The sequence below is a fragment of the Centroberyx affinis genome, unplaced genomic scaffold (assembly GCF_046629955.1).
Source record: "Centroberyx affinis isolate AG114_WGS23_722 - 3 ecotype Tasmania unplaced genomic scaffold, CSIRO-AGI_Caff_v1 ptg002885l_1, whole genome shotgun sequence".
NCBI classification, from domain to species: Eukaryota; Metazoa; Chordata; class Actinopteri; order Beryciformes; family Berycidae; genus Centroberyx; species Centroberyx affinis.
Window position 1 is genome coordinate 138,506 of NW_027281014.1, and position 10,412 is coordinate 148,917.

The 10,412-nt window shown below is 44.8% G+C and overlaps 1 protein-coding gene across 6 annotated transcripts in view; it reads right to left on the reverse strand.

Annotated features, from left to right (window-relative positions):
- Positions 1 to 9,674, reverse strand: part of LOC139658376 (regulator of G-protein signaling 6-like) — a 31,810-nt gene extending 22,136 nt beyond the window's left edge. For all 6 annotated transcript variants that reach the window (XM_071536497.1, XM_071536495.1, XM_071536494.1 and 3 more), the window contains exon 1: positions 9,591 to 9,674. In XM_071536497.1, coding sequence (XP_071392598.1) covers positions 9,591 to 9,674 — 84 coding nt within the window. The remainder of the gene's footprint in view (positions 1 to 9,590) is intronic.
- Positions 9,675 to 10,412: the final 738 nt, after the last annotated feature.

A 10,412-nucleotide genomic window follows, 5' to 3' on the forward strand; every position in this document is an offset into this window, starting at 1 on the left:
GGATGTAAATAGCTAAGGTATTCCAACAGCAGGTTCAACCTTCATTAAACCAGAGCCTACAAGACCAGAGTCCAGGGTCTGCGTTTTCCCTTGCTAAGGTTTTTTTTTTCTCGCTCGGTCCAGTGAAAGTAATCAGGTCTTTGTTATGGATTTGGCCACTGCCGTATGAGTTATTGACAGAACAATTGGAGTGGAAATGGGAGTCGGCACAGCAAGGTCTCCTACAAGGACAATTCTATTATTTTCAAGCTTCCTAAAGGAGAAAATCTGCCGCTGTTTATCTAACTCACTCGCACAATGTCAAATGGTGCAGCCTCCCTAACTGCACAAATTCAGTTTGAAGCTACCGGAGGATAATTTCTTAGCTACCAGAGGATAATTTAAAGTCTTATTTTTCGACAAATTGGATGGCACTTTATGACTACTGTAAACCGGACAAATTTTTCCACTGATGTATAGCAAGTTGTAGAGATGTTACAGCTGAACTGAAGAAGCCCAAGAAGCAGTTTGAGGGGTTTGTTTGGACCAGGGCAGGGAATGATTTATTGGGATGCAGGTCCATGCTCTGGAGCAGGGCCAAATGGTCTGGTATCTCCAAGGGCTGTTTAGTCAGATGAGCTGGCCATGGTGATTAACATTTGGGCCTGGGTGACTCATCCGTGCTTCATCCGCAACCCAGAGACAATTATAGAGAGCCACACCACTCCAGGAACAGACACTCCATCATTACCTATGGTTCAACACTGCACAGATGACATACTCTCTCTCTGTCTCTCTGTCTCTCTCCTCTCTCTAGTCTCTGAGTCAGGCATTCTATTTTAAGGGAAACTCATTTCTACCTATCAGATGTTATTGTAAACAATACTAAAGGGAGTGTTGGCAGATGGTGATGCGATTGCATTGGTAAGGTTGCTCAAAGGGTTTCATGATCAGTGCAGTCCATTTACAGCCACGGTTGTCTGACAAGCTGTAAGCTGTATGGCATTACAGTCTTTGTCTTTGTCAGTGGTAATTAACAGCCGTTTGACTGTCATGTTTGACTCAGTGTGTATGTGTGAGACAAGATCCTTCTCTGTTATTTTTCATTTGTTGAGAACTCATACTTGTAAGCCTTGAGAAGAAAATGAGCGATCTAACGAGGCATTCGTTAGATAAATGTGTAATTAAGAAATTAGTATGCGGCTGTCTTTTTTTTTCTTTTTTTTTTCATCTGAAAACTGTACTGTACTGCACTATCAATTTTATTCAGCATATAAGGACATTCTCATCACCAGCTGATCGTCCAACACAAGAACAAAATATACCACCAACAAAGAACTGGCAACAGTGACAAAATACCAGCCCCTTTTCTTTGATTAGCAGTGTAGTGCGAGTGAAAATGGGACAAGGGGAGGCGAGAAGCATTTCTAAACAAGGTCCCCAGAGGTTTGAACAAGTAGGAGTTGAACTAGCTGCAAGAATTGAAGCGTGAAGAACGTAAGCTTGTGAGAGAGGAACAGCGGAGCAGCAGCCTGCAATGGCAGGGTCAAATTGTGAATATAACATGACATTGGAGTGAGAGGCAGCTAACTTCCACAGACACGCATCCCACCCTGTCGCTAAACTGAAGAGGTATTCTGTTACACATCAACATTTAAAGAGAAAGAAATCTTCTCATCTTATGCTCAGGAACAGCTTTTGTAACTTTGTTGATGATGTTGATGATGGTTCAAATAATTTAGCTTAGTTTTTAAAAATCATTGAATCGTCACACACTTACGCTTGGCTTAAATATAAATGATCTGTGCACTGAGGATCTTTGTCTCTGATCACAAGTGTATTGTTTTTAACGTTCCTTTTAAAGTTGACATTTTCCAGCCATAAATGGACCATCCGTTGCCGCATCCTTAATGGTCAATCATCTATTAAATTTTCATCAGCCGAATTAAGTAAAAGCAGACTTATGGCTCATTCTGCCCATACTGTACGCACAAATGATCTAGTTAGCCGCTTTAATGACCCATGCTCATCAGCCTCCCCTGCACCCTTGAAAACCAGATCAGTTCACATTGTTAATCCATCTCCATGGCTTAATGAACAACACAGGCCCTAAAAAGAGAAGGAGAGAAAGGCTGAACACAGGCTGGAAGAAAAACCTACAATTGGAAGAAAAGCTACAAATCTTTTATGAAATTATGAAAGACTAAATGTTCAAGTATCAGAATGTGGTTAAGGATGTAAGAGTGGCGTTCTTGGTATTCTTTACCAAAAAGCTAGAATATATAACACTCCATCTACCCTCCTGACCAGTACTTATTTGATACATTTTAAGCCACTTCAAACTTGCCTAAACTGTTCCCCACATGAGGTGCTCTACCTCTCCACTTGATGCTGTTCCCACAAAGTTGCTGTCTTTGATACAGTAGGTCGTGGCATTTTTTCTATTCTAAATTGCTCTCTGGCCACTGGAATGATCGCCTCTTGTTTTGAGAATTCAATAGTTCAAGCCTTTCTGCAGAAATCTAGCCTAGATCCCTCAACCCTTAAGAACAATATGCCTATCTATACACTGCTATTTTTATCAAACGTTTTAAAAGAAGTCGTTTTTAGTCAGTTGTCATCTTTTTTGAAATGCAATCTTTTTATGAAATCCCAATCAGGTTTTAGACTGCTACATGGCACAAACACTGGCCTTCTCAAAGTAACGAATGACCTCCTTTAACAGCAGATGCATGAGATTGCTCAGTCCTATTCCTTTTAGACCCTAATGCAGCATTCGACACAGTTGATCATGCAATTTTAATTGACCGCCTTAAGGACAGGGTGGGTATCTCTGGCTCAGCACTGAGTTGGCCTAGATCCCACTTCTCAAACAGAGCCTACTCAATTACAATAGGCAATCCCTCATCTACCTCAGCAGACATCACCTGTGGGCTCCCTCAGGGCGCAATTCTAGGCCTGTTGTTTTCTCCCTCTTCATGCTCCCACTTGACAACATCATTCATGAACATAATGTCTTTTTCCATTGCTATGCAGATGATACTCAGTTATATCGTTCGAGTGACTCAGACTCCATGAACATTCTAAAGAAATGGCTCACAAGAAGTGTTAGATGTCACAGAATTGTCTACAACTCAACAATAGCCAATCTGAAATAGTCTTAATTGGCCCTTCCAGCTCCAGAAATCTTGTTCCAAAGGATCTTGGTAGTCTATCCTCCAACACAAGATTACTGGCCAGAACTTTAGAAGTGATTTTTTAACAATGATTTAACTTTTAAGGAACAGATAGAGAGAATAGTGCAGTCTTGCTTCCTACAATTGAGAAACATATCAAAAATCAAGTCATTTTTATCCTCCACAGATTTAGACTCATTAAGGCGACAGCGACTAACTGAATTCCTGCCTAAGTCAAAAGTCACTTTTACATCTCCAGCTCATTCAGAATGCAGCAGCTAGAACTTTAATTGGTGCCAAACAAAGATACCATACATTCCTTCATTTTAAAATATTTCCACTAGATAGATAGATATACTATAGGTATAGAAATGATTTTAAATGCTCACCTTTCAAAGGTGATTGTGCTTTTGCCATCAGGGCTCCTAGACTTTGGAACACCCAACCCAAGGAACTTAGGCTAGCTATTTTAGCACCATCTTTTAAATCACATTTTATAGACTTGCTTTTATGTTTATGTTTATTGTTTTGTTTATGTTTATTATTTTGTTTATGTTTATTATGTTGATTATCTTTATTTTGTCCACTTTTTATGTTGTGCTGTTAATGCTGCATCCAATGTGTTTCCTATTTTTACCTCCTCAATTGTTTTACTCTGCTTGTTTTTATGCCCTTCTGTAAAGCCCTCCTGCAAAGCACTGTGTAAACTCCACTATTAGACAAGTGCTATATAAATAAAGTTTATTATTATTGTTATTGTATTGTAAATGTTTTTGTGTTCATTTAACCATGGCAGGTCTCACAAATAGCCTCATGCTGTTCTGCTCTGTACTAAGAAGTGAAGATGGCTGAGCAAGCCCACATGGGGCTGTAATGGATCGTTCTCTCCTTCCACTCCTTCCACCCCATTTTTTACTAATTCAGTGTGTCAGCAGCACCGCAGGGCCGCGGCCCACCCTGCCAGTCACTGCAGTCACTGCTGTCAAACACGTCACAGTGTCAGTCCGGGGCAACGAGGCCACCGAGAACCAGCTGCTTTTAACATGCACCCACTACCAAGTAATGGTCAGAGCAGGTTCACATGTCCCACTAGTATTTACACTAAGGCACATGAGTTCATTCTTTATCAGCATTATCAACAAGAGCTCAATGGGAAAAGTGGTTTGCTCATTGATTCTATTATGCATCAAACTGAACACAGAAATTAGATCCAATGTGGATATCCTCCCCAAGTCAATTGCTGTAATTTTATACACATTTCCAGTATTTCCGTATCATCCGCTCTGTAGGAGTGGAGTGAACTCCCTCTGTGTCCTGCAGAGACGCTGAGGTTATTCAGAGTACAGTAAGAGGTATTTAAGACGCACTCCATCTACAGTGCAATTCCAGGCAGCCTTTTCAGCCTGCGATAAGCGGAAGGCTCGGGGGGGTTTGGAGGGCATATAGAAGTGGGGCAGAGTGGTGCCAGCCTCCCCCCCACCCAAACCACCCACCAAGCTCCCCATAAACATCACTGCATATGTATTCATACATACGCAGCTTTACGCTTCACTCCCAATAAGAAGCACCACAACGCTGGCTGCATTATTTAATGTGCTCCTATAAGAGCACATCGTCAACAGAGGGACACGGGGAGAGAGAGCAGAGGAGCACTGGCACAGGCAGGACTTTCCTCGCCGGAGCAAAGCCTTTTATTTCAGTCACAGCACTTCTCTATGGATGAGGTGAATAATCCTGTCAACACAGTGCGCAGGCTGCCAACACACTGTGAATTATCCAATTATGATTGGTTTTTCAGCTGACTTCCAGGATTTTCATGTGTTGGTCCATCCGCTTAACTGGAAAGAGAATGTCCGACACTCTAACCGGACAGGAGTTGGTTATATAAGAGATAGAGCTTTGCACTGTTACTGTTGTTTTATCTTATTGACCCAACTAGGAAAGCAACCCACACTGGCACTTAGCATCCAGGCACACAGGCTTCAGCGTGACCCTGATAGTTCAGCCAGCGCCTCAGATAAAGGCTCCCTCTGTGCCAGTGGAGACAGTGTAAAACCAGTCATACTCGATAAAACACTGGGAGGACTCGTCCCTACAGCTGCAGAGGTGCTATCCAGAGCATTCATCTGGACTGCGTTATCTTAAGTGCACACGGGAACAGCGAACGGCAGCCCATAGACACCTCGGACGGAGGTTAGTCTTAAAAGAGACTAGATATATCCTCAGTGGGGCCCCACAGGCGCTTGTCAGTGAGTATAGAGTGTGAGTCATGGGCGGCGGAGGGCAGACAGGCAGGCGAGCCTCGCTCTGACCAGCACCACTACAACGCCTAGCGGTCCCCCTGGCCCTCTCTATAAGTCATCCCAAACCCAACCAGCTGTCAGCCCCTGCTGTGGGAAGCAAATGGATGGTAGGGGAGGTTAGCGTTGCCATTGACAGTGATTTCATCTTCTCCTGTCACTCGGGGGATATTAGATTCAGCCTCTACCCAGCGGTGTGAGTCAGGTGTGATAACTTGTGTTAGTCACCCGCGGCTTCTGCCATCGGGGCAGACGTCCAGTTTGATGTTTCGCAATACAGTGCTGCTCATGCAAAGTGGAAGCTCTGTCCAATACAACCGAAAATGTGACTTTTTGGTCATGGAGTGAAAACCCATCCATTCTCGACCCACCATTTGTTCCTTTCACCTCTATTCTCCCTCTCTCCACATTTAGAAGCACATAAATAGATAACAATGCCAAGTGATGAGAACAAATGTGCTGGCTATGAATAAAATAATGAAGGAGAATGATGTCTCAGTGGACCAGATATTTTTCCAAAGATGGAATGCTTGAAATGAGCTTCAATTATTAATTAGCAATAAGCAGAAGAAAGAGTGAGAAAGGAAGGAGGTTGGGGAGAAAAAGAAGGGTAATTGAAAATAGATGGATTTTCTCTGCTGATTTGTCTTACAGATGGGCACCTCGCCTTTACATCCATTTAGAGAGAGAATATCTGCTTTCAGGTGTCTGATGAGATGAACTGAGAGCTCGAAAATAACTCAATTCTGTTGAGTCGATTGTTAGCTGGACTGTACTGTCTGATCTCTGCACTACACACCCCAAAGACACCAAGTAGCGCCTTTATGCTTCTCGGTGCGGTTCATTATCAATATTTACTCGCTAATGGCTCCTAAAACCAATCTGGATGAGAGTTTTGCACGACTGTACCGCTCATACTATAGTTACACTGCCCGCCCTCAGGTATGAGACGGCTGCCAAGCGGTATCCAATCAAACATTTAATGGCCTGAATGCAACCAAGGAGGGACGCAGCGCTAACACTTCCCTCTCCCTGGGTAGGACAGGCGTGCTACGAGTCCTTCGGCAACAATTAGCCGTGTGTGTCGACGGCAGGCAGCCGTCACAGCTCTGAATAACCAGAGTCTTGGCCTCGAGTCACAGAAGGGAAAAAGGGGAAAGACACACACGCGTACACTTAGGGACTAGAGATGCTAGCTATTAATAGTTTGTGAGCTTTACCCCATCAGAGCAGTAAAGTGGCCTCTCTTCTCAGCCTAATTGCATTTCCCTGCACAGCAGTGCCTCTCGTCACGGCTTGATTTTTCTTTCTTTCTTGCTTTTTTTTGCTTTCTTTCACTCACTTTCTGTCTCTTATTGCCAGTAGTATTCATCTACCCTTCATATTCTGTCTCCTAATCAGGCCAACAGAGCAAGGAAAAGCACAACAACTGGTAGGGAACATTAGGCAGCATGGAGTGTGTGTGTATGAGTTTATATGCGAGCGTGTGCGCGTGCGGCGGTATGTGTACGCTTATGTGCACAACCTACTTCTCCTACACCAAATTTTCTCCACAAGTTCTTGAGGCAATAAGTTGTTCCACAGTTTGTTATTGCATTGTTTTGCTTCACTTCCTTCCTTGGAGGGAGGAGAAAGACAGAGCAAGATATAATACTGCAGCAGCTTCACTGGACAGAGACAATATTCTCCCCTTCCTGGCACTCAGGGTTTCTCTAATTGCCAAATACATCACAGTTACCTTTGTCTAACTGCCCATTCAGGTAGATTAATACTGTTACATAGGCATTAGACTAAATGACAATGTAAGAAGTGGTCCTTTGTATCTCTTCACTGGGACTACACTAGCCTTTTCCTCTCTTCACAGTAAGATGCTGCTATGTCTTCCAGCTGAAAGGGGCCCAGGCCTTTGGGATGAAGCTGCCAGTGTTTTCCCAGGCGGCAGAGCATATTGGTGGCCATCTGCCTCTCTCCAAGCAGCCCCTTCACACTGCGCCAGGCTGCCCACCCACAGAGTCCAGGGGCCATGAGCGCTCTGCTCCCAGAGACCCCAGCACCACTCTCTCCTCTGGCCTCTCTGCCATCTTCAGCTAGCAACTGCCACTGAGGCGATCACTATATAGTAAAACATACAGAAAATAAGCAATCCTCCCCATTAAACTAAGGCCATACAGCTGTGTAAGCATTTAGTTGACAGTATTCTTATTTCTTTGGATGTGAAAAGAAACAGAACAGTGTTTTTCCCATCCTTCTAAATGTACAGTACAGTATATCTACATTACATCTTTAGCTCTTCCTGCCATAAAGCCCTTGCATTCTAGAGAAAGGCTTTCTGCGACCAGTTAATTCCACACTATCAAATTTTCAAAGCAGAAAGGGGAGGAGAGTCCTGTCACTCTCAGAATCATCTGTCTGTTGTCACAGTCTGACTAAAACATGAAATGATGAATATTCCCTCAGGCAGCATCCTGACAAGCAAGAACTAGCCTCCTAAACGCAGTGCCTCCAGGCTCATGTAGCATTATATAATGAAGCTTCCCTGTAAAACCCATAAAGATGTCCAGTGTTACATGCAATCAGTCTCAAACACTATTTTCTATCTGCAGCATGACAGCTTCTTTTGAAACATGTACAATAATGACAATACTGAATTAAACATTGCAAGCATTTCCATGCAGTATAGGCACTTAAACATACACACAACACACACACACACACACACACACACACACACACACACACACACACACACACACACGCTCCACAGCTACTGTGTGACACCTGTCATGGAATCCATGGCTCGGGGAGGGAAGCCATTTGCCTTCATGCTGAGGTTGTTGAATAGAAACCATGAGAAATACAGTTCTAATTTGATTAGTTGGGCCTTTCATTCGGACACATTGGCAGCACTCTGGCCAAGCTGAGATTAACTGTCAAAGCCTGCAGGATTCCTGCCAGAGACAATAAGAGGCTGGAAATGCCCACTGCCATCCTAACAGGTTGAGCATTACAGTAGAGGGCTGCATTGTTGCTGGCTGTGCACTTCCACACGTTGCCAACTGCTGACATCTGACACACTGCTCACCGTACATATACTACCAGTAGCATCATTATCAGAAGTGGCATGAATTGATTGACCTAGTTTCTTTGTATACTGAGTACACAACAGGCCCTGACAGTTTATCCAGGCGAGCTGGAGGCTGGAGATGTTTGCTCCAAAGACCGAAGTACAGTTAAATTCTTTGAGCTGTCACCGAGCCCCGAACCGCGCAGTGACGCATACTTAACAACACTGTCAACAGTTACGTCACATCTTTCCCCCATTTCTCCACTAATCTGTTTACCTCACGATATGAATGGATGCTCATTAGGAGCAGGATGAAACAACAGGTTTGTGACAACGGGACAGGTTCTGTCAACTGTGGGCTGCTCATAGCTCACTTTTACCTTAATCAGCACAACAGGCTCGGTGGCAGCGGTGGAAACTGTGTTTTAGGTCTGATCAAAAGCAGCTTTTTTCTGAGTGGACGGTCACTGTGCTGGCAGAGAGATAACAAGCTGCTCATTGGCTGTAGAGAGATAACCGCCTCCTCATTGGCCGTTCCCAAGCCCGGCCCTGGAGAATCAGCCACTTCCTCCCCAGCCTACCACTCCTCCACGTAATTAGCCACCAAATGCCGCTCTCCCTCTCCAATCAAAGGGCTGCTATTGAGAGTGAGGTGCCATGGGGACGATGTAATTACCCTTGACACTGAAAGGACCTCTCTCTCTCTGCCCAAACCCACACTGATGGGATTGAGAGCTTATTAAAACTTTGGAGGGGCTGAAGCTTGCCAGGCTGGTGGTGGATGGAGTGGTGGGTCGAGGGTCCTGGAGGGAGGGAGGGGAGGACAGAGAGAGAGACAGAGAGAGAGAGAGAGAGAGAGAGAGAGAGAGAGTTGAGCCTCCTGCCGGGTTGAAAGAGAGGCTTCCTGATTTTGCCTGAGTTTGACAGTGATACCAGTGTGTGGTATCACTGTGAGACGAACCACTGGGCCTCAGGAACCTGCGAGAGCCCGCCTATGGGTCATTGCCTCTCAGCGACGCTCTCCTCCATCGCATAGGTGAGATAGTGTAGCACACATCGAGTCAACCTTGCCTTTCTGTAGACAATCATATTGGGGGAGTCCTCCTCTGGATCGGTGGTGCCCACGCCGCTCTGGTCTCTAGACCCCTCCGCCATTTTGGCTCAGTCCTGTCAGACAAAAGACAAAACACACCATTCATGAGATATCTATCGGACAAAGCGCTTATTTGACAAACACCACAGCGCGTTCCGTTCTAAAAAATTCCTTCAGCCTTTATCGTCGTGACATTCGGCTGCCAAGATGTTCAGCGCTCTCTCAGGAGGGAGACGCCTGTCACAGTGCGGGCAGATAAGAGAGCTCAGGCAGTCAGATGTAACAGAGCCAGGTGAATATCAACCGAGTCAAATCCTGAGCGTACGTCCGCTCGGGGGAGTTAGGTCGGCTTCGCGCCTCGGCCAACAATTCTGTACGCAGCACAAACAACGCGTCTGCAAAGCTTCTGCTGATGAGATACATGTAGTCAAAGTGGCCGTGAGGTTGATGAGTCAGCGCTCTTTTACACAGCACCGATGTTCATAACACATCAATGAAGCCTCGCTGATGTGATATTGATAGTCCAACGCTGGTCAATGTTGGCTGCTATCTGTGTTTTTATGTGTCTAACGCTGATCATCAGTAAATGCTGTGAAATTGTGCATGTGTTTGGATGCAGGCAAGCGTGTGTGCGTGTTTGTAGGCTATACATGTGTGTGTGTGTGTGTGCATGTCTAACATTAACCATTAGTAAGTGATGACTCTCCATTAACCGCAGCGATGTGATGTTCACCTCTGATCTGCCTGTACTCCCCACATTAACCCCCCAGGCTTCATGTGTACTGCTGTAATGTAAGACT